The sequence below is a fragment of the Aotus nancymaae genome, unplaced genomic scaffold (genome assembly GCF_030222135.1).
Source record: "Aotus nancymaae isolate 86718 unplaced genomic scaffold, 86718_ANA_hifiasm-v0.15.2.pri h1tg000051l, whole genome shotgun sequence".
In the NCBI taxonomy this organism is placed as follows: Eukaryota; Metazoa; Chordata; class Mammalia; order Primates; family Aotidae; genus Aotus; species Aotus nancymaae.
Genome location: NW_026988465.1, coordinates 24313903 through 24336500, shown reverse-complemented (window position 1 = coordinate 24336500; position 22598 = coordinate 24313903). Strand labels below are relative to the sequence as shown.

At 38.5% G+C, this 22598-nt stretch overlaps 2 protein-coding genes across 4 annotated transcripts in view; one reads left to right on the top strand and one right to left on the bottom strand.

Annotated features, from left to right (window-relative positions):
* Positions 1–22598, bottom strand: part of ZNF391 (zinc finger protein 391) — a 98804-nt gene that overhangs the window by 27015 nt on the left and 49191 nt on the right. Inside the window, exon 4 of one of the 2 annotated variants that reach the window (XR_002477812.2) lies at positions 1386–2476. The gene's annotated coding sequence lies outside the window, so the exon portion shown is untranslated. Of the gene's footprint in view, positions 1–1076; positions 2477–22598 lie in introns of those variants that run through there. The other variant, XR_010337581.1, reaches the window with a different exon arrangement.
* Positions 1569–22544, top strand: ZNF184 (zinc finger protein 184). Of its 2 annotated transcripts, none has more exons than XM_012465869.3 (6): positions 1569–1703; positions 2239–2384; positions 6327–6394; positions 15888–16014; positions 16377–16472; positions 20056–22544. In XM_012465869.3, the coding sequence occupies exons 2-6, from the start codon at positions 2378–2380 to the stop codon at positions 22011–22013; spliced, it is 2256 nt and encodes a 751-aa protein (XP_012321292.2). In that variant the 5' UTR covers positions 1569–1703; positions 2239–2377; the 3' UTR covers positions 22014–22544. The 2 variants fall into 2 exon arrangements, with proteins under 2 accessions (XP_012321292.2, XP_012321293.2); XM_012465870.3 differs by having other exon boundaries at positions 1569–1945.

The following is a 22598-nucleotide window of genomic DNA, read 5'->3' as shown; positions in this document are numbered from 1 at the left end:
TTTTTTATTTTTTATTTTTAGTAGAGACAGGGTTTCTCCATGTTGGTCAGGCTGATCTCCAACTCCCGACCTCAGGTGATCCGCCCGCCTCGGCCTTCCAAAGTGCTGGGATTACAGGCATGAGCCACCGCGCCCGGCCCACAGAGAAGCTTTAAAAGAATATTGTCCAGCTACTCGGGAGGTTGAGGCAGGAGAATCGCTTGAACCCAGGAGGCAAAGGTTGCAGTGAGTTGAGATCCCACCACTGCACTCCAGCCTGGGCAACAGAGCAAGACTCCTCTCAAAAACAAAACAAAAGAATATCGCATATACAAATGGTTCACTGTCCCACAGCATCAGTTCAGTTTTTCTCCAGAATGACTTTATGTTGCTGCATTTTAAATAGGCTTGCTATATATTTTCTGTCCTTTTTGTTACAAGCCTGTTCTCTCACAGCTTTCTTTCCTGTTCCATTCATGCCATGTTTTCTTGTACTCTACGGAGGATACCGAATTGTTTGGTATTCTCCAAATTTGGTATTCTGAAATTTTTTTAGTTCCTACAGATGTTTTCTGAAATCTGCTCTTACAGACTTCTAAATATTGTTCCCTTTTCCTTGACTGTAATTGTTTTTCATATACTCAGTGTTAGGACTTCCAGGTTTAATGCTTTGTCAGTCAACAAGCTGAGAGACTTGACCTTGATCCCTTATCCAAATGCTGGGAATGCACGCCAGCACAATAAAATGCAAGTGCCATGTCAAATATAAAATCCGATTTGTTGGACTCTTTTTTCTGCCAACCACATAGTGACAGACTGGTCTTGGACTACACTCTCAGCTATGTGCTGGCTAACAGCATATAAAATGCTCTACTAAGGGGCAAAGCTTGGGAATATCACCTACGAGTTTCCTTAAGCATTACAAAAACATGTTGGGGTAGGGCGCGGTGGCTCATTCCAGCTCTTTGGGAGGCCAGGAGTTCGAGACCAGCCTGGCCAAACGGCGAAATCCTGCCTCTACTAAAGACACAAAAATTAGCAGGGCATGGTGGCGCATGCCTGTAATCCCAGCTACTCCGGAGGCTGAGGTGGGAGAACCGCTTGAATCCGGGAGGCAGAGGCAGCAGTGAGCTGAGATCGCGCCACCACACTGCCGTTTCGGTGACAGAGCGAGACCCTGTCTCAAAAAAAAAAAAAACATGCTGCTCGCCACCCAACTGAGAGTCGTGAGAACAATTTTAATGGGTAACGACTAGTATTTCCAAAATGACAAAGGAGAACAGAAAACAAAGTAGAACATGTAATAAAGTAACGATTGTTTGCGTTTTAAACTGTGTGTACACGTGTATTTCCTACAATCCGTTCAGTCAGGCAAGTTTCAGAGTCATTACAACGCACACGCGTACCTCAGTCAGGAGCAAACGCCTGGCAGCGAGCGCGTGTGTCCCGCGCAGAGCTAACGTACGCGGCGGCTAAGACCTCTAGGAAACGCAGTCCTGCAACCGCGTCGCGGTGTGTTCTGGGAACGCCGGCGCCGGCGTGCGGGGCGGGGCTCTCTCCTAACGACCGGAAGTGACCGTTGAAGCCGGTTGTAGGCGTGGAAAGAGGTTGGCGCTCTGCAAGTCCAGCTGCCTCGGCTCCCTGCGTTAGGTCTGGTGACGGTCAAACCGCTTCCGGACCCGGGATCGGAGTGTGTGGATCGCTAGAGGGGGAGGGGAGCTCAGGTATCACCATGGCAACAGCCAACCCTCCGGGCCCGTGACGTCACCCTTCTGGTTTCGCGCTTAGAGGCCTCTGCAGGAGCAAGCTGGGGAGCCCTCGAAGGGGGCGCACCTCGCCTTCCTCTGCGGGGCGGTCCCGCCCCGATCCCTTGGAGGGCTTTGTTCTTTTGTTCTGGCCTAAGGGGAAGTCGGGTGGCGGGCCCCGCCCTGCCGGTCCACCTTCCAGCTTTAACACCCTGCAACAGGTGTGTCTTCGTGTTATCAGAGCTCGCAGGCGTGTGAGCCACAAATGTGCACAGAGGGAACAGACCAGGTCTGTGCATGCCCCTAGCCAGATTCTAGGGTGGCACCAAGGGTTTTTTGGGTCTGAGGCAGAACCTGCATACCGGATCTCCACTCTGGTTTTGTTCATCGGAGTGCCACACGCCTCGCTAGTGCTCTGTTGGGGCACTTCTCTTGTGTAGGTCCTCTTGGTCACTGCGAGGCTCTGCTGTGTGATTGTGTGACGTATGCGCTGACGACATCCTGTGTCTTTTAGGGTAGACAACCTCAGCGTGTTGCAGTCTTCCTGCACGGGGAGCTAGACATCTGAGTTTCAGACGGAGGTACCAGCTGAAGGAACGCTGCCTGGCGAACCCTGGTGTCCAAGTTCCTGAGGAACGGGATGAGCTCCTGAGATGGAAGGTAGTGGGGTCGACTTGGGAGAGAGCGGGGTCATGGAGGCTTGAGAACAGTCATGACTGGAGGATCAAATACTTGAGATCAGAGCAGGAGAGCTGGAAGGAAGGAAAGCTATGCTTAGGGATTAGCAAAGAAACCGAATTACACTGTAGGAAGAGATTCTTAATTATCTTATAGTGAGATACTTGGGGGAAGAGTTTATTTTTTCTTTCATTCCATTGGAGAATGAAAAGACATAATGATTCAGAATATCTGTGATCCCCACATGACTTCTAGATATTAAATATTAAAATTATAATCTTGAAGTCAGAAGACATTTTGGTAATTATCCCTTCAATGAAAGAGTCTGTTTTGAAATATCCTTGGCAGATGACTGTCTGTCAACCCTGTGCCAGAACTAGTGTGGCATTAATCTCACCAATTTGGGTGCAGATTGTTCCCTTGTTGGCTTTCTTTTTTAGTTTCTTACATTAAACAGATGTACTTGTCCCTGTAACTTTTGTATTGATCTTAGTTTAGTCCTCCAAAGAAAAGAAAACTGTTCTTTCTTTCACGTTGCTGCCCTTAAGGTATGTGAGTTCAGCTGTTAGAACTCCTCCTCATAAATTCTTTTCTAAGCAATACAGCCTCACTTCTTTTGATTGTCTATGTGATGTATCTAGACCTCTTCTCTGAAAACTCTCCTGCTTATCAGCATTTTCTTAAAATGCAGTGCCTAATGGTAAACATAGTTCTTTGGATGTGCTTTGAAAAGTACCTGAAAGAATAATGTACTACTCTTTGACTCTAGACTTCGGCTCTTTGGCATCAGATTGCATTTGCTTTAAAAGCTATCAATGATGTACTGTAAACTTTAGATCTTTTTTACATAAACTGCAGTAATCTAAATTTACACCATTCTTCTGTAATGGAATTGTTATCATCCTTAATGTCAGGATTTATATTTATGATTGTTCGATTTTTTGGTCACATGTTTTAGGCTTTCAGAACGATTGTGAATCCTAATTTAGTTATTCACTGTTTTAACTGTCCTTTCCAATTTAATGCCACTAGCAGATTTGATGAATATTCCTTCTGTTTCTTCCTACATGTCATCGAACAGGTCAGAGTAAAGGTAGAGGCTTATGGCGTGTTGCTGTAGACTTCCCTCTGCACTGGTGTTGTCTTTACATTCTTTAGGGATGGCTGTGCAGTCAAGTTTGGCTTAACCTATTAGCATGCAGTCCTTTTTTTTTTTTTTTGCTTTTGTTAAAAATAATATCATTAGAAGTCTTATGTAGGTTTGGTTCATACTTCTTTTCAATTTTTTGTTCTTCAAGTCTTTTTTAAGGTTTTTTAAAATTATTATTATTATTCTAAGTTTCTCAGAATTAAATCAGCCAAAGTAGTTTCATTAAAAGCCTTTGCTTTTTATTTATTTTTGGGATTTCTCACAATTCTGTCATTATGATTAACTAGACTGAGCCTCTGTTCCTTGTAACCATCGTATTTGTAGCACATACTGAGCATTTACTATGTGCCAGGCACACAGTTGTTTCAAAAACAGTAACTGTTACTATTTTTGGTTCTATTGGTTTCTGCTATTTGGAATAAAAAGCATCTTACCTGAGACATTTCTGTTGATTCTGTTTTCCTAAAGTCTTGGGTACCTGTCTGTGCATGTAGAACATTTTCTTTCACTGTTAATTCCCAAGGTAACATCTTCCTTTTTTTCTTAAGACTTCTGTTACAAAACAGTTTTTCCTTACTGGTCAAAATCAAGTTGAGCATAATAGTTTCCTTTATTGCTTCCTCTACTTTCTGAGGCATGACACCATTAATATAAATTAAGAATTTCTTGATTAATACATTTTTTACAAAACGAAACTTACATACTTAGCCACAGTTGAAACCACTTATGTTTTCTCCATATTATTTATCACTCCCACCTGCCTAAGCTGTCCATGCATACTGTGGCCAGTGTGGTGCTGCTTTCGATTTTTTCTCTGTTCCTTTTGATTTAGCTACAGTTTCCATCAGGTTTCACACTCAAAATTAGTGCATCACATACAATAATCCATCTCTTAGTCTGTCTCTTTCCATCAGATCATTTTGGGTAAATTTTACCCACCTATCTTTTAACCAAGGCTTGGTCTTAATACCCACATTAGGCCAGATAGGTCTCTCTGGAATTTGAATCTTGGAACTAAAATCAAATGGCACTGACCTATCCTAATGGTGGTATCCCAAAGAGACTGTCCTCACACCTTAGTGGCACAGTTGAGATGCCCTGAAATTACTTGGGTTCTGTCCGTTTGATTGTTGAGCTCTTCTTTTTGTTCATGATCCCCGCTGTCTTTAGATTGGCTTTCCCTTCGTTTTTTCAGGTGTAAATTCACTTGGCTTATTGCCACTATCTCATGACTTTGCGTGTGCTCATAAATACCCATGTTGACCCTTACCTGTTTTGATTTTTTCTTGGTTTTTACCAAGCATCTCCTACAGCATTGTTAGTCTTTCTATTTCACACCTCATGTCTCTAATTCAAATTTTATATCCAAGGACATTTTCCCTCACTAGTCTTTCTGCATACAATAAATTTCTAAGAGGAGAAAATTCTTCTTGTCTTACTTCTTTGTGGAAACAGGTATACCTGGTTTGGTTTTCTTTACCATGACCTCTTTAAGACAATTTTGAAAGGTATGTTTGTCAGACATTTGCCTCTAGTCTTTTAAAAATGAGGAAATTGAAGCCTAAAGAAGACAAAGGACTTGTATAATTATAAATAATTAATTACCAGACAAGTCATTTTGAGAATCAGGCTTTCCTGTCAACTACTTCTGTGAATGGATTGCCCCAAGAGCAAAGTTTTTGTTTGTTTATTAAGGTATACGTTATATACAGTAAAGTACACAAATATTGTACAGTGTATAGCTTTTTGAATTTTTATGTATGTGTAAACTAGTATAATCAAAATATGGAATGTTTCTAATGCCCCAGAAGTCTTCTGTGCCTCTGCCCACTCAGTTATCCCTCCAGGAGTACAATTCTAACTTTTATGACCGTAGATCAGTTTGGTTGGTTTTTGAAAATATAAATATAGTCATACAGTATGCATCCTTTTGTGTCTGGCTTATTTTGCTCAACATTATGTTTATGAGATGCATCCATGTTGTCATGTTAGTAGCTCTTTCTTATATTTTGAAATAATCCATTGTATGAAAATACCATGGTTGTTTATGCTGTATTCTGTTAAAAGGCATTTGGGTGGTTTCCAGTTCTGAGATATTATGAATAAATGTGCAGTGAAGATCCTTGTACAAGTCTTTGGTGGACATAAGCATTTCTATGGATGTAAGGACAGTAGTGGAATTGCTGAGTCATAGGATAGTCATATGTTTAGCTTAGTATAAAGTACGAAACAGTTTTCATAAGTGGTTGATAAATTTATACCATACACCAATGAAAAAAGTTCTAATTGCTTTATAGTCTCACCAGCAATTAGCATTGACCATGTCTGTTTAATTTAAGACATTCTATTGTGTGGGTAGAGTAAGTAGCTTATGTCATTGTGATCTTTAATTTATATTAATAGCAAAGTTTTCAAAGGGCCTATGAAGACTTTTGGAAAGTAATCTGGTTATTTCTTTATATTTTATACGTAGCAGAGAAAAGGCAGCAGAAATAGTTTGCCTCACTTAATGAGGAACATAGATTGAGTTATATAATACATATGACCACTAAGTGTCTAGATATAAAACTGAATCATAAAGCAATGCTTTACCTCCTGAGCCTACTGAGGAGGGTACCAGGGCCCCGGTTATCTTGTATCTTTTTTTGCATCCTAAAATATAAAAGAAATGGCATAGTTTCTGTTACTTTCAAAAAGAAAAGTAAACGGGATTTATGGATTGCTGGTAATAGCTAAATTGAACAGAAGTCATATGGTGCTGCTTCTTCCCCTAGATCTGTCCTCCCCAGACTCCACCCTTCTCCAAGGCGGACATACTCTGCTCTCATCAGTCAGTTTTCAGGTAAGATGAGATTTCTTGAAATGCCATTTTATTCTTTGGAAGGTGATTGCGTATTTATTTTCTTTCCTTCTTCTTCTTTCTTTCTTTTTATAAAAATCAAAAATCAGTGCTGGAATCCATTCTGGGCTCTTATCTGTCTAGTAACCTCATTCCTAGCTCTGCCTCTCCAGCTTTAATTAATATATTCACCATTTACCTCTTGCTTAGTATCTTGCCATGCTCCAAGGATGGGAGAGCAAAAGAAGTACAAAACTTGATTTTTTTTTTTTTTTCTGAGAAAGAGTCTTGCTCTGTCACCCAAGCTGGAGTGCAGTGGTGCAATCTCAGCTCACTGCAACCTCCGCCTGCCGGGTTCAAGCAGTTCTCCTGCCTCAGCCTCCCAACTAGCTGGGACTACAGGTGTGTGCCACCATGCCCAGGTAATTATTTGTACTTTTAGTAGGGATGGGGTTTCACCATGCTGGCCAGGCTGGTCTCGAACTCCTGACCTCGTGATCCGCCCACCTCAGCCTCCCAAAGTGCTGGGATTACAGGCATGAGCCACCACATCCGGCCCCAAAACTTGATCCTTTAATAGGCCAAAATGACTACTAGAAAACAAAACAGGTAAATGTAAGAAAGGTGAAATGAGTACTGTGGATATTAGAGAATGGAAAAATGTGTGTGATCTGGAGGGATTAGAGTTTCATGGAGGATGGGGGATATAGGTGACTTTTGGATATTTGAACAAGTAAGGCAGTGGGAATAGGGGTATGGATTCTAAGGTATAGAGAAGATTATAAGCAGAAGTTCGTAAGTAAGAATTAACAGCTGTTACACAGAATTCAGAAACATTCGGAAGAGATGGTTTATGGCAAATGGTACACAAATGACTGAATGAAGTCAGAATATGAAAGCCTCAAATACCTGGATGAGAAGTTGAAGGCTTTATTATGTAGGCCATTTATGAACCATTAATGATTTTTAATGGAAGAAAAGTGACCTGGATGTTTTAGAAAAAACTGATAACTGATTGAGAACTTAGACAAAAAAGGTAACAATTGCTCACCAGCCATCGTCAACCTCAAACCCTCCTCCTTCTTCAACTTTCTCCCCTGCTTAATTCCTGTCCCATAACTGATTCTTCTTAACAAAGAAATGGTACCAGTTCTTCCCACTTTCAGCTCAAGTACTTTTGGCATTATTTTTTTTTTTCAATTGGGGGGTATATTGTGACAATAAACTGCACATATTTAAAAATATATAACTGAATACGTTTTGACATATATAAATTCATGAAACCATTACCACAATCAAGAGAATAAAAGTATTCATAATCAGAAAACATATCTTGTATGACTTGAATCCTTTTAAATGTATTAAGACTTGTTTTTTTTGTTGTTTTTTTTTTTGCTTAGAGTATGGTCCATCTTGGTAAACTATCAGCACTTGAAAAGAATGTATATTTTGCTGTTGTTTTATACAGTGTTCTATAGATCTATTAGTTTTCTATTGCTGCTATAATTAATTGCCATAAGCTTAGTTGTCGTAAAACAATACAATCTACTCACAGTTTTAGAAGTCAAAAGTCCAAAATAGGTTGTCAGGGCAGCATTCTTCCGAAGGTTCTAGGGGAAGAATCTATTCCTTGCCTTTTCCAGCTTCTAGAAGCTGCTGTGTTTCTTGGATTCTGTCTACTTATTCTATCTTCAAGGCAAGCACTGTGGCATCTTCAAATTTCTCTCTCTCTCTCTCTCTCTCTCTCTGACTCTGATTTGTCTTCTATCTTTGTACTCCTACTCTGATGCGCTTACCTCCCTCTTATAAGGACCCTTGTGATTACCCTAGGCTCACCCATGTAATACAGAATAATTTCCCCACTCAAGGTTCTTAACCTGATCACATTTGTAAAGTCTCTTCCCATGTTAGGTAACATATTCACAGGTTTCAGGGGTTGGCACATGGACATCTTTGGGAGGGTCTTATTGTATATACCACAGATAACAGTTTGGTCAACTTGATTGATAGTGTTGTTCAACTCTTTTTTTTTTTTTTTTTGTATTTGATCTTTTAATGTGTCTTGTATTTTGCTTTTTTTTTTTTTTTAAAGTGGGTTGCACAGTCACCATCATCTACATGGGGCTTATTGGTAATAAATAAGAACTTCTGCCATGATGGCCCAGCCAACTGTGCTCTGCTCTCTCTCCAACCCCGCCTAAAATATTATAATTCTAATGCACACATATATTTCTGGTAGCTAGCCTTAGAATTCTAGAAAGTGCAAATAGTGATGAACTAAAACACAAAGTTCTGTGATTCCCTGCATCTTAGTTTGCCCTCAGTTGCTTTATTGAAATGAGCTGTGTGACATCATTCTGATTCATGGCGCACTCAAAATTAGCTTAAAATTATGAAGCATGGCAATTTTGCCACCTGATTTGGAGCAAAATAAATTTCTTTTAGTACAGCATACATGAATGTTTTTTCTGTCAGCTTTTTTTTTTTGAGACAGAGTCTCATTCTGTCACCAGGCGTCAGGCTGGAGTGCAGTGGCGTGATCTCAGCTCACTGCAACCTCTGCCTCCCGGGTTCAAGCAATTCTCTTGCCTCAGCCTCCCGAGTAGCTGGGACTACAGGCGCGCGCCACCATGCCCAGCTAATTTTTGTATTTTTTTAGTTTTATCGTTATTGTGAAGGGGGTATTGAAATCTCAGACTGTTGTGGGTTTGTCTGTTTCTCCTTGCTGTTTTATCAGTTTTCGCACAATGAATTTTGAAGCTCTGTTATTAGGTACATAAACACTTAGGACTGTATGTTCTCTTAATCAGTTGACTCCTTTATCGTTGAGAATTGGCCTTTTTAGTGTCTGGTAATATCGTTTGCCTTGAAATTTACTTTGCTATATGGCATATATTTTGATATCTTTTGGCTTTTAATTTATTTGTATCTTTAAAGTGAGTTACTTACAAGCAACCTGTAGTTGGGTTTTGCCTTTTTTTTAATCCAGTCTGGAAATCTGTGCTCTTGGGGTGTTTAGACTATTTGTATTCAATATGATCTTACACGTAATGTGTTACATTTAAATATAATGTGACTTTTGATATGGATAAGCCTTTTTTCCTTGCTGTTTGTTTTCTATTTGTATTATCTTTTTTTTCCCTTCTATTCTTACCTTCTTTTGGATTGAATATTCTTATGATTCTATTTTATCTCCTTCATTGGATTCTTAGTGATTACTCTTTGCTATTTTATTTGTTGCTTTAGGGATTCATATTTGTTTTAATCACCATTTACTTTCAAGTGATATTCCATTTCACTTAGAATAGTATATGTCCATTCCCCTACACTGCAGTTTTTATGCTATTGTTGCCATATATTTTAATTGTTACATGTTATAAATCCCATATTTTGTTTTCTTTAAGCAGCCAATTATTTTTGAAAGATATTTAAATAATAAGAAAATAATTGTATATAATTATTAAAATGCTTATTGTGTAATGACCATTTTGGTATTCTTTGTTCGTTTTTATAAATCAGTGTTTCACAATTGTGAGTGATTTTGCTCCCCAAGGACGCATTTGGGAGTGTTAGGGGACTTTTTTGATTGTCGTGACTTGGTAGGGAGTGCTGTTAGCATCTAGTGGATTGAGGCCAGTGATGTATTCATACACAGGACAGGCCCCCACACTAATCTAAAAGAATCATCTGGTCCAAAATATCAGTAGCACCAAGGTTGAGAAACCTTAGTGTCGATCCATATTTTCATCTGGTATCTTTTTTTCTGGTTGAAGGACTTCCTTTAACATTTCTTGTAGTGTAGGTCTGCTGTGATTAATGCTTTCAGGTTTCTCTATCTGAAAAAGTCTTTATTTTGCCCTTGTTTATGAATTCTAGTGTGACAGATTTCTTCTTTTTAGTATTTGATGTTGCTCCAGTGTCTCCTTGCTTGCATTGTTTCTAACAAAAAAAGTTACTGTTTTTATCTTTGTTTGTTTATATTTATGGTCTTTTTTCCTCTGATTACTTGTAAGATTTTTTTCTATCACTGAGTTTGAGCTATTTGATTATGATATATTTTGGTGCAATTTCTTTTGTATGTTATCATCAAGTTTGGAAAATAATCAGCTGTTATTTCCCCAAAAATGTTTTCTGATCCCCTCCCACTTCCCCCGACAACCCCATACTCCAATTACACATAAAGTAGTCCACTTAAAGTTCTCCAAGTGCTCCCCAAGGATCTTTATTTTTTTAATTATTTTTTTCTTTTATTTTGAATAGCTTCGATTTCTGTATCTTTGAAGTTACTAATCTCTCTTCTTCAATGCTTACTCTTCTGTTAATACTACCTGGTGTATTTTTTTAAATCTCAAAACATTCTCATTTTCAGCTCTAGAAGTTCCATTTAGGTTTTTTTTTTTTTTAATGTCTTCCATATCTCTGCCTAAAGTTTTGAACATATGGAATACAATCATAAAATCTTTTGATGTTTGCTGCTAACTCTAACATCTCTTCTGGGTTGGTTTTAATTGATAATTTTTCTCCTTATTATGTGTTGTATTTTCCTGCTTCTCTGCATTGCCTGATAATCTTTGATTGGATGCCACATGCTGAATTTTACCTTATTGGGTTCTGCATATTTTTATATTCATATAAAATATTCTTGAGCCTTATTCTGGGATGCAGTTAAGTTACTGGAAACAGTGTGTTCCTTTCAGGCCTTTTAAGATTTGTTAGGTGGGCCCAGAACAGCATTTGGTTTCAGGCTATTTGTTCCCCACTATAGAGGCAGGAGCATTCTGAGTATTCTACCCAATGCCTCATGAATTATGAAGTTTTCCATTTTGGTTGATGTATTTATTTTTGAGTGCTGGTGCTGGTCTCCTGAATCCTTTTAGGTGATTCTTTCACTGGCCTCAGATAGTCTCATCACACCTATGCCCAGATTGGTACTTTTCTCAATACTCAAGAGGGAACCTCTGGAGTTTTCCTTCCTTCTTTGTGTATCTCTCTCCTCTCTAGTACTGTGTCCTGTGAACTCTAGTCACCTTGATTTTCCCAAACTCTCAGCTCTGTCTCTTTAGTTCCAGGAATCTGCTGGGTTCCTCCTGTGTTTGGAAACTCTCAAGGCAGTAAGCTAGAGCAATTGTAGGTCTCACCTCATTTGTTTCTCAGAGATCACTTTTCTTTGTTACCTGAGGTTCAGTGTGTTGGAAACTTTTGTTTCATTTTGTCTGAATTTATTGTTTATTTCATGCAGGAGAGTAAATCCAATTATTGTTAACTCCATCTTGGCTGCAGCTTGATCCTTTTGACATTTGTATTTTAAACTGTAAGCATTGTTAGGGCTGATCTAGCATAGCCTAGCCTTACTCTAGGGCTGTGTTTCAAGGACCCGTGACCATGCTTTAGTTCAGTGATTTGTTGGGATGATTCGTATGACTCAGTAGCATAAATCATGGCTGAAGAATATTACAGCAAAACATACAACAGAAGATCAGAAGGAAAGGAATATTCATAAGCAGAGTCCAGAGAAATCAGGTATAGGCTTCCAAGTCCTCCCTCTGTGATGATCATGCAGATGCACTTTCTCTCGTACTGTGAGCCACAGAAACATGAGAAATGTCTACCCAGGGAGTCCTGCTTAGGTCTTGGAGTCCAGAATTCATAAAGGTTGCCGATCACATTGGCCTTTACCTGCCATGTAACCAGCTATAGTATAGACCCCACACTAGGCACCTGGTACACATCATTAATTTTCATATTTCTTTAAACAAGGTAGACAGTTTGATATCTCTTGTCCCAGTGCTCTGGGCACACAGAATAACATCATTAATCAGTGACTAGGCACACAGAATTATGTCAATAATCAGTGACCATGGAAGCATTCAAAGGTTTCATTTTCAGAGCCTGTTCAAGAGTCAGAACCAAGGATCTAGGCATCCTTGGAATTTATCAAGGAATGAGCCAATGAGACCTGCTGTTTAAACTCTTTCCTCACAGTCTAGACCTGCCCTGCTCCTAAAGTGTCCTAGAACTGTTTGTGGGAGCTGACTGTGCACATAACTTCTCTATTCAGTTATGTTGGTAACTTTGCATTGCCCGTGGAGATTGTATTTACACCAGATTTGTGGTATTTCTTTTCTCTGCAGCTCCCTCCTCTCCAGTATCTGTCCTGCAGATTCCCTGCCTCAGTAGTTGTGAACTTTCAATTTTGTCTCCTCAGCTCTGTAGGACCACTGCTTTGGTAGGGCTCTGCCTCCCTGCTCTGCAGTCTGGACAGCGCCTCAGGCAAAAAATGAAGGGGATTCTGGGGCTCATGTTAGTGTTTCCCTTCTCTCAGTATCACTTCTGTCCTGCCTGCTGTTCAAAATATGAAAACACTTGTTTCAGGTATATTGCTCAGTTTTATTTACATTGGGAGAGGTAGCCCAGTTGCCTTGTCATAGTTAGAGGGAAAAGTCCTAGTGATTTAATACAATTATATTTTTTAGAACAAAGTTAATGCTCTCTCACTTAGTTTTAAATACATAGTGATAAAAAAAAAAGCAGGAAGTTCCGTACATTGCCTGTAGGTCCCACTACCCAGTCCCACCGATAGTATTTGGTTGAGTATTCTTTCAGATTTTTTTCTGTTTATTTACATATAAACTAACTTTCTATTCATAAAAAGAAAAGTAGGATCATATCCTAGAGTGCAGTGGCATGATCACAGGTCACTGCCACCTCAAATTTCTGGGCTGAAGCCATCCTCCCACCTCAGCTTCCTGAGGAGCTGCGACTACAGGTGCGTGCCACCATGCCGAGCTTATTTCTCTTTTTATTTTTAGTGCTGATGAGGTCTCACTATGTTGCGCAGGTTGGTCTTTAACTCTTGGGCTCAAGTGGTCCTCCCACCTCGGTCTCCCAAAGTGTTGAGATTACAGGTGTGAGCCACCATTCCTGGCCTCCTGGTTTTAATGTGTACGTATTTTCTAATGAGTACATATAGATATACCTCATTTGATAAATGTCTGCATAAAAGTGTTTTAGTATGGATGTGCCATATATTTTTTAACCGCTATCTTATTAATGGACATGTAAATTTGATTTTTTTTTCTTCCACACAAATGATGTTGCAATGGCAATTGTACATATGTCTTTTTACCTTGAGGTGTTTGTGAAGAATAGATTCCTAGAAGCAGGAAGACCAGATCGAATGGTATATCCATTTAAGTTTTGATAGATCTAGTCAGATTGCCCCCCAGATAGATTGCATTTGGGTTCTGTTTCCACCAAAGTACACATGAGCATTTCAGCATTGTTACCCAATCTGGTATTTTACTGTTTAACTATATTTTTAGGGCAGTGGGGCATCTTTTCATGGTTTCACATTTTCTTCGGTGACTTGCCTATTTGGGTTGTTGGCCTTTAATGTTGTTATTGTTGTGGATAGTTCATCTTTTTTCCCCCCACTTAATTTTTAGTTGACATGTAATAATTGTAGATATCCATGGGATACAGAATGATATTTTGATACGTGAATACAATGTGTAATGATAAAATCAGGATAATTAGCATATCCTTCACCTTGAACGTTTATCATTTCTTTGGGTTGTGAACATTCAGAATCCTCTCTTCTACTTTTCTGTGATTATACTCTAAATTACTGTTAACCATATTCACCCTATAGTGCTACAGACACTGAAACTTATTCCTTCCATCTACCTGTAACTTTGTAACTGTCAACCAGCCTTTCCCTAGCCTTCCCTCCTCACTACCCTTCCCAGCTTCTAGTAAGCAGAATTCTACTCTCTATGAGTTTGTTTTGGTTTTGGTTTTGTTTGCTCCTATATATGAATGAGAACATGCACTATTTATCTTTCTGTGCCTGGCTTATTTAACGTAACATCCTGCAGGTTCATCCATGTTACCACTAACGACAAGATATTATTTTTTAACGGCTGAATGGTATTCCATTGTGTGTATATACCACATTTTCTTGATCCATTCATCTGTTGATAGACATTTAGGTTGATTCTACATCTTAACCTGTGGTCAGTAGAGCCGCAGCAAACGTGGGGTGCATGTGTCTCTTTGGTATACTGATTTCCTTCACTTTGGATAAATACCCATTAGTGGGATTGCTGGATCATATGGTAGTTCTGTAGGTTTTTTGAGACAGTGCAAACTGTTTTCCATAATGGCTGTACTAATTTACATTTCCACCAGTGGTGTATCCTTGCCAGCATTTGTTATTTTTTTTTTCTCTCTTTGACTAACTGGGATAGATGATATCTCATTATGGTTTTGATTTGCATTTAGTGATGTTGAGCATTTGTCATATATTTGGGTGTTTGTCTTCTTTTGAGAAATGCTTATTCAGATACTTCACCCACTTTTTAATGGTATTATTTATTTCTTTGCTGTTGATTTGAATATATTCTGGATATTAATCCCTTGTGAGATGAATAGTTTGCAAATATTTTCACCCCTTCTGTGGGTTTAAATCTTGAACCCTGTAGATTGTTTTCTTTACTGTTGATTTGATGAGTATATTCTGGATATTAATCCCTTGTGAGATGAATAGTTTGCAAATATTTTCACCCCTTCTATGGGTTATCTTGAACTCTGTAGATTGTTTACATTACTGTGCAGAAGGTTTTAAAATTGCCTTTTGTTTATGATGTCTTATAAATGTTTTACATTGTTATGTGGTTATATCTACTGATCTCTTTCTCCGTCGTATAAGTTTTGCCTTCCAGATTTCAAGCTTATATAGTATTTTCCTGTTTTTAATTCTATTTTATTTTGACTTTTTCTTTAAAATTTCATCTTTAGCTTGGTAGGAATTTTTGTGTGTGTTGTGAAGTAAGGATCTCACCTTAGTTTTTTTTAATAGATAGTCATTTGTTATGGTATGTGACTAATCCATCTTAACTAATTTCACTTTTAACTTTGAACTACTTTTAACTAATTAACTTTTAATGAATTTGAAAGCTGCTTAATGCCTTTCAACTCTTATAAATATGAGTGTTTCTAGATTGTCTATTTTATTTATTTCATTTTGTTTTATTCCATACTGGGCCATTTTGTAATTATTTTATCTATTGAAATGTATTAGGGCAAGTCTTTTCACCTCTCTTTTTCAAAAAACCATTGGCTATTCTTGCACATTGTAGGTAGTAAAAAATATTATTGATGATACTAGTTAAATCATTAATATTTAACATATGTTGGAACACAGAAATTATGATGATAATGCTGATGATGAAGGACGACAACAACAATGGCCATGCTGACTGAGTACTTTTTATATGCCGTACGCTAAATTAAGCCTTTCACATGGAACATTTTATTTAATTCTTACAATAACCCAATGGGTGAAGCACTGTTTTTACATTTATTTTAGAGGAGAAAATGTCGAGTTCATTTTGCAGACATCCTATAGACTGCCTTACTTCTGTCAGTATTGCTAACTTTACTGCTTTCCTAGGCAAATGCTGATGGCTAAGCAGAAATATGTTTGGTATTTCAGGAATCAGTGACTTTCAAGGATGTGATAGTGGACTTTACCCAGGAAGAATGGAAACAGCTGGATCCGGGCCAGAGAGACTTGTTCAGGGATGTGACATTGGAAAATTATACACACCTGGTCTCTATAGGTAAGGATAACTTCTCCGAGTTAATATCAAGGGATGTAGAGGAGGATCGTTCTCTCTTGTGCTCAGGGGAGTTGACCTTTAAGTTTAGTAACCAACAATTTCTAAATTTTGAAAGGTTTTGAAAAGGTTTCTACCATCCTAGCAAGCAGAGGGACAAAATAATAATCTTCCTGAACCCAGATCAGTTCCCAAATTATACTCCCACCATGTCTGGGAACTGGTAGTGCTGAAGCTTGATATGCTATCCACTCCCATCAATTTTTACTACATGTCATTTCTTCTAAAGACGAAGTGGTGATTGAATTCTGATATGGTACTCTTCCCTTACTGCAGGTTTCTTTCTTTTTTCCCCCAATGAACAGGACTCCAGGTTTCCAAACCTGATGTGATTTCCCAGTTAGAGCAAGGGACAGAGCCATGGATCATGGAACCAGGCATTCCAGTAGGTACCTCTGCAGGTAAGTAATAGATGCCAGCAGGTGAATGTCATTAACTCTGTCGGCCTGACAAAGGAGGATTTTATGTCTGAAGTGTAGATGTACTTCCTTCCCTTTAAAGTATTTCATGCAGAGAAATGGGAAACCATCAGTTTTCTGGACTTCCTTATGCTTTGTTATGTCACTAATTGTTACAATATAGTCTATCTTATGCCCCTTTTTGAGGAGCTGTCCTTCCTACCTTTTTACGAAGTCCGCCTCTCGAACTGGACTCTGAATTACATCTCTTTCTACTTCTTTTGGGACCATGATCTCATAATTATCACCATACTTCTCAATCCTTAAAGATTTTTTTTATCTGCAGGCTCCATTCCTAGTTCCTTTAAGTAGAAATATTTAACCTATATTTCCAAATAGATTTACTCCACAATATTAATCTTTCTGGCCACCATTCAGTCTCTCTTTTCTCAACAAAAATGAACTCCATACCTGCAGGCTTCATTTCTTTATCACCTAATCCTTTCCTGGTAACATGTATAACTTAATTTTTTTTTTTTTTTTTTGAGACAGGGTCTCACTCTTTTGCCCAGGCTAGAGTGCAGTGGTGTAATCTTGGCTCACTGCAGCTTCTGTCTCTGAGGCTCAAACAATCCTTCCACCTCAGGCACCCAAGTACAAAAAAATAATAATTAGCCAGGCGTGGTCGGATGCACCTGGAACTACAGGTGCATCCGACCACGCCTGGCTAATTTTTGTATTTTTAGTAGAGACAGGGTTTCACCATGTTGCCCAGTCTGGTCTTGAACTCCTAGGCTCAAGCTCAAGTGATCTGCCTGCCTCAGCCTCCTAAGATGCTACAATTACAGGTGTGAGCCACTGTACCCAGCTAGCTTCTGATTTTATTACCTTATCATACTGTCTTTTAAATTATGAATAACTTTCTTTTAAATCATCAGTTTCCAAACCGCATGAAGTAACCTAAGGATCTGACCCTGGAAAAATATACAAACCTAGTCATTCTAGGTAAGGGATACATCTCTAGAGTCAATGGGATGTAGGCTTTGTTCTTCTTTATGGGGGAAAAATGTGTGCCATGTTCAAATTTTAGCAAGTTTCTAACTGGAGTACCACTCAGAGATTTTTTTTTTAAATAGGCAGTTAGTGGTTAGGAATGTTCAACAGGTTGCATAGAATGTAACATCCCTCAACCCTGCCCTACCTCTAACAGTGAATACCTTTTTTTCCTATCACAACTTTAAAATCTTTCCCTTAAAATGATTTCATGTAACATACTTTAGAAAGCTTAATTTAAAAAGAAAAAATAAGAACTTTATTAACTGAAGCTTATGGTTAGTCAACTTTTGGAAAAAGCAAGTTGTCCAAGTTTTATTACAAACTAAAAATGAAGTTTTAAAAAATCACAACTTGACCAGATAGAAAACCTTTTAAACCATATAAATGTATATTGAAAAACTTAGGCTTTTTAAAAATACTTTTTACCAAAAAGATTTATTTATGCAAAAATAATTCCCACCCACCCCCGCCCATGTAGCATAGATAATATATATAGTTCCAGTTACCTAGTTGTCAGTGAACAGAAGGCAAGCACTTGAGATATTTAGCTGCATTCTTTTGGATACTTTTTATTGCTGGAATTTGACCTGATGATGATATTTGTGGTAAATCAGCCCTCAATTCTATCTTTATCAGCATCTAGAATAGGTTTATTCTTAGCTGGTGAGTTGGTTGCTTTTGTCTTTATAAAAATGATGTATAGTTTTGTAGCTATCTCTACAGGTAATTGACACTGTGATACTACATACATTGAGGTGACCACTAGCCCTGGGCGTAGTCTACGTAATTTCCCTCATCCTCTTCATTGCCATCTTCTCGGAGCTGTCTTGATGATCTTGCCCCTCAGAATCATGATCTATAACCCTGATACATATCTGTCTCACTGGTCTACCTTTCTCTTGCCCTCTGGTCGTCAACATCCTCAATTACTTCTCCATGCATGGGATGTCAGAATACCATGATCAATGTCTGTAGACTTTGTATGTAGTAAAGGGAGAATTGCTTTCTGCAATAGGGATGGTATTGTTCAATCTGGTCTTCTGGAACTTTCTCCATCCCTTCATTCTTTGCCCTTCCCCTTATATTCCAGTAATTCTGTTGGTTACCGAGTAGAGGACATGACAGTGTGGATGATAGTGGCCATGGTCTGTTTCATGTTGCTTTCAAGTGGAACCCCAACCAGGGTTGGAAATCTGCCACTTCCATGCACTGTTGTTTAACAGCATCAGACTCCATGGTCTCCATATCTTTCACTGTGAAGTACTTCCAGAGGTATTCTTTATGGCCACCTGCTATGCAAACATACCTTCCTTGGTGTCATTTCTGTTGATGAAAACATATTTATTTCTCGAACAATGGGCTGTTTCCAAAGTCTGTATTGCATTGATCTTGTCCCTGCTGCTGAAATTCTGCTGCTATGATGCTGCCTACACTAATACATGCTGTGCTATTACCCGTGTTGCCAGGTGTGGAGGGGATGCTAGGCAGCTTGGGGTCTGCCCCAGTGCTCATGCTTGCAGTGATAGTGGTAGTGATAGTGACTGGGCTTGCAGTATGGGAAATAGTCAGGATCCTCTGGGGTCTGCTGTAAACTCCCGATACCATTGAAACTGAAGAAATGCTGTTTTAAGCGCAGCTTTGTTCTTTAAGCATATTGCCAGCATTGACTACCCTGCTTTGACTACCTTGTTTTGGGCAACAGTTTACTTCCTGATTATGTACTTCTCTGGTTGTGTTTCTTCTACCGTTTTGTGTGTTTGCTGATAAACTGCTTTCTTTCATTAATATATTAATTCTATTACCCTAACTATTCTCAAGGATCTTCCCTCTGCCTCTGCTCTTTTTCACTTATATTTCTAAGGCTTTAGCTATTCTTGTCCTTCCTCTTTATAGCTGATACTTCCCATCCTACATTTGAACATTCTGGTTATTCTGATGTTGGTATCTTTCACTTCCATAGACACTAGTATAATCTAGCCCTCCATTTCTTTTCTTGATTCTCAAAATGCCTAGACTTGAACTTGGTAGTTTCTCCCTGCTAAATTATTTCCTCTACTATTTACAACTCTACCACTATTTCTTCAGTGTTCCAGGCTAAAACACATGGGATCTTAGCTAATTTGTCTTTCCTGTTTATTCTGTCTTTAAATTTTGGTTCTTGGATTTTTGTTTTGTTGTTTTATTAGCAAGGAATCCCAATTCAAACTGCTCTCTTCAGATTCAGTTTATCTCTGTCTACTCTTAGCCATCTCTGTTGTCTCCTTTTTAATCAACTATTATCTTAAATGAAGTTCCTTACTGGTTCTTGGATATTATCTGTAAAATTGAATTTGACATTTCTTTTGCCACTTTCGTATTTTATTTATTCTCCTTAGCTCCTTCCATCTTTCTCCCCAATAATATGGCTATATATTTGAAAACCATTAGAATTTTCTGAGGGCTTTATTTTTTAGTATCATTAGATTATTCCCCCAATAGCAGTTTATTTTTTCTGTATTCAGAGAACATTGGAATTTTCTTTTTCTTTTAGACTGGAAGACAAGACCTGAAAATAATGTGTCAGCCCCACAGCCTGACATTTCTGAAGAAGAGCTATCTCCAGAGGTAATAGTGGAAAAACACAAAAGAGATGATGCTTGGAGCTCCAACGTGCTAGAAAGTTGGAAATATGAAGGCAGTTTAGAGAGGCAGCAGGCAAACCAACAGACACTGCCAAAGGAAATAAAAGTAACTGAAAAGACAATACCCACTTGGGGAAAAGGTCCTGTAAATAATGAATTTGGGAAAAGCATCAATGTGGGTTCAAACCATGTAACACAAGAACCATCTCCAGAACAGACCTCTACTAAAAGAAGCATCAAACAGAATTCAAACCCAGTTAAAAAAGAGAAATCTTGTAAGTGCAATGAATGTGGGAAAGCTTTTAGTTATTGTTCAGCTCTTATTCGTCATCAGAGAACACATACTGGAGAAAAACCCTACAAATGTAATGAATGTGAAAAAGCCTTCAGCCGGAGTGAAAACCTTATAAACCATCAAAGAATTCATACTGGAGATAAACCATATAAATGTGATCAGTGTGGAAAAGGCTTCATTGAGGGTCCATCTCTTACTCAACATCAAAGAATTCACACTGGAGAAAAACCATATAAATGTGATGAATGTGGGAAAGCCTTTAGTCAGAGGACCCATCTTGTTCAGCATCAGAGAATTCATACTGGTGAGAAGCCATATACTTGTAATGAGTGTGGAAAAGCCTTTAGCCAAAGAGGCCACTTTATGGAACATCAGAAAATTCATACAGGAGAAAAACCTTTTAAATGTGATGAATGTGATAAAACTTTCACCAGGAGCACACACCTTACTCAACATCAAAAAATTCATACTGGAGAAAAAACCTATAAATGTAATGAATGTGGAAAGGCCTTCAATGGGCCCTCAACTTTTATCCGTCATCATATGATTCATACTGGTGAAAAACCGTACGAATGCAATGAATGTGGCAAAGCCTTCAGCCAGCACTCAAACCTTACCCAGCATCAAAAAACACATACCGGGGAGAAACCCTATGATTGTGCGGAATGTGGAAAATCTTTTAGTTACTGGTCATCCCTTGCTCAACACCTGAAAATTCATACTGGAGAAAAACCTTACAAATGCAATGAATGTGGAAAGGCCTTCAGTTACTGCTCATCCCTTACTCAACATCGGAGAATTCACACAAGAGAAAAGCCCTTTGAATGCAGTGAATGTGGAAAGGCTTTCAGTTATCTCTCAAACCTTAATCAGCATCAGAAAACTCATACTCAAGAGAAAGCTTATGAATGTAAAGAATGTGGGAAAGCTTTTATTCGGAGTTCTTCTCTTGCTAAGCATGAAAGAATTCATACTGGAGAGAAACCCTATCAGTGTCATGAATGTGGGAAAACCTTTAGTTATGGTTCATCCCTTATTCAACATAGGAAGATCCATACTGGAGAACGGCCTTACAAGTGTAATGAATGTGGGAGAGCATTCAACCAGAACATACACCTTACACAACATAAGAGAATTCATACAGGAGCCAAGCCTTATGAGTGTGCTGAGTGTGGTAAAGCCTTTCGACATTGTTCATCACTTGCTCAACATCAAAAAACTCACACAGAAGAAAAACCCTACCAGTGTAATAAATGTGAAAAGACCTTTAGCCAGAGCTCCCATCTAACTCAGCATCAACGAATTCACACTGGAGAGAAACCCTATAAGTGCAATGAATGTGACAAAGCCTTTAGCCGGAGCACTCATCTGACTGAACATCAGAATACTCATACTGGAGAGAAACCTTATAACTGTAATGAATGCAGGAAGACTTTTAGCCAGAGCACATATCTCATTCAGCACCAGAGAATTCATTCAGGAGAAAAGCCTTTTGGATGTAATGATTGTGGAAAATCCTTCAGATATCGCTCTGCTCTCAACAAACATCAGAGACTGCACCCTGGCATATGACCATCCTAGGAACATCATAAATTTAGGGGATATATTTACTTTAGTTTGTCCTTTTGTAAAGTACTGAAGAATCAGAGTGGATTTAGAAACTACTTGAAATCTTTTAAATTTTCACTATCATGCTATGGAATGGAAGGTGCATTGAGCTGAACTAATCCAATTGTTATTAAGCCACTTTGTGACATTAGAAAACTCGATGGTTTTAAGCTTAGTTTCCTTTGTGGAATGAAGGATTTGGATTAGATTATTTCAAAGGTAGTTTGGAGTTTTATAATCAGTTTTGTATATTTACAGTATATCAGCATTTTGCTGTGTTGCATCTAGAATGTGTATGTTTATGCATGTTTTGCCAATAGAATTTGTGCTTCAGTAACTAGATTGGGGAGCTAGTGTGCTCCTGCTCTAATGTGTTTAAGTTGTTTAGGTAAATGGTTCCTAATAAAAAGAATTATAAAACACCCTCAGATTAACAATTCAGTTGCATATAATAGCCTAACTCAGTAAAAGTATTAAAACTTACTATTATTCCTCTTCTAGTCTGTTTTTAATGTTCTAGGAGTTTATCACAACTACAGAGGTCCACTT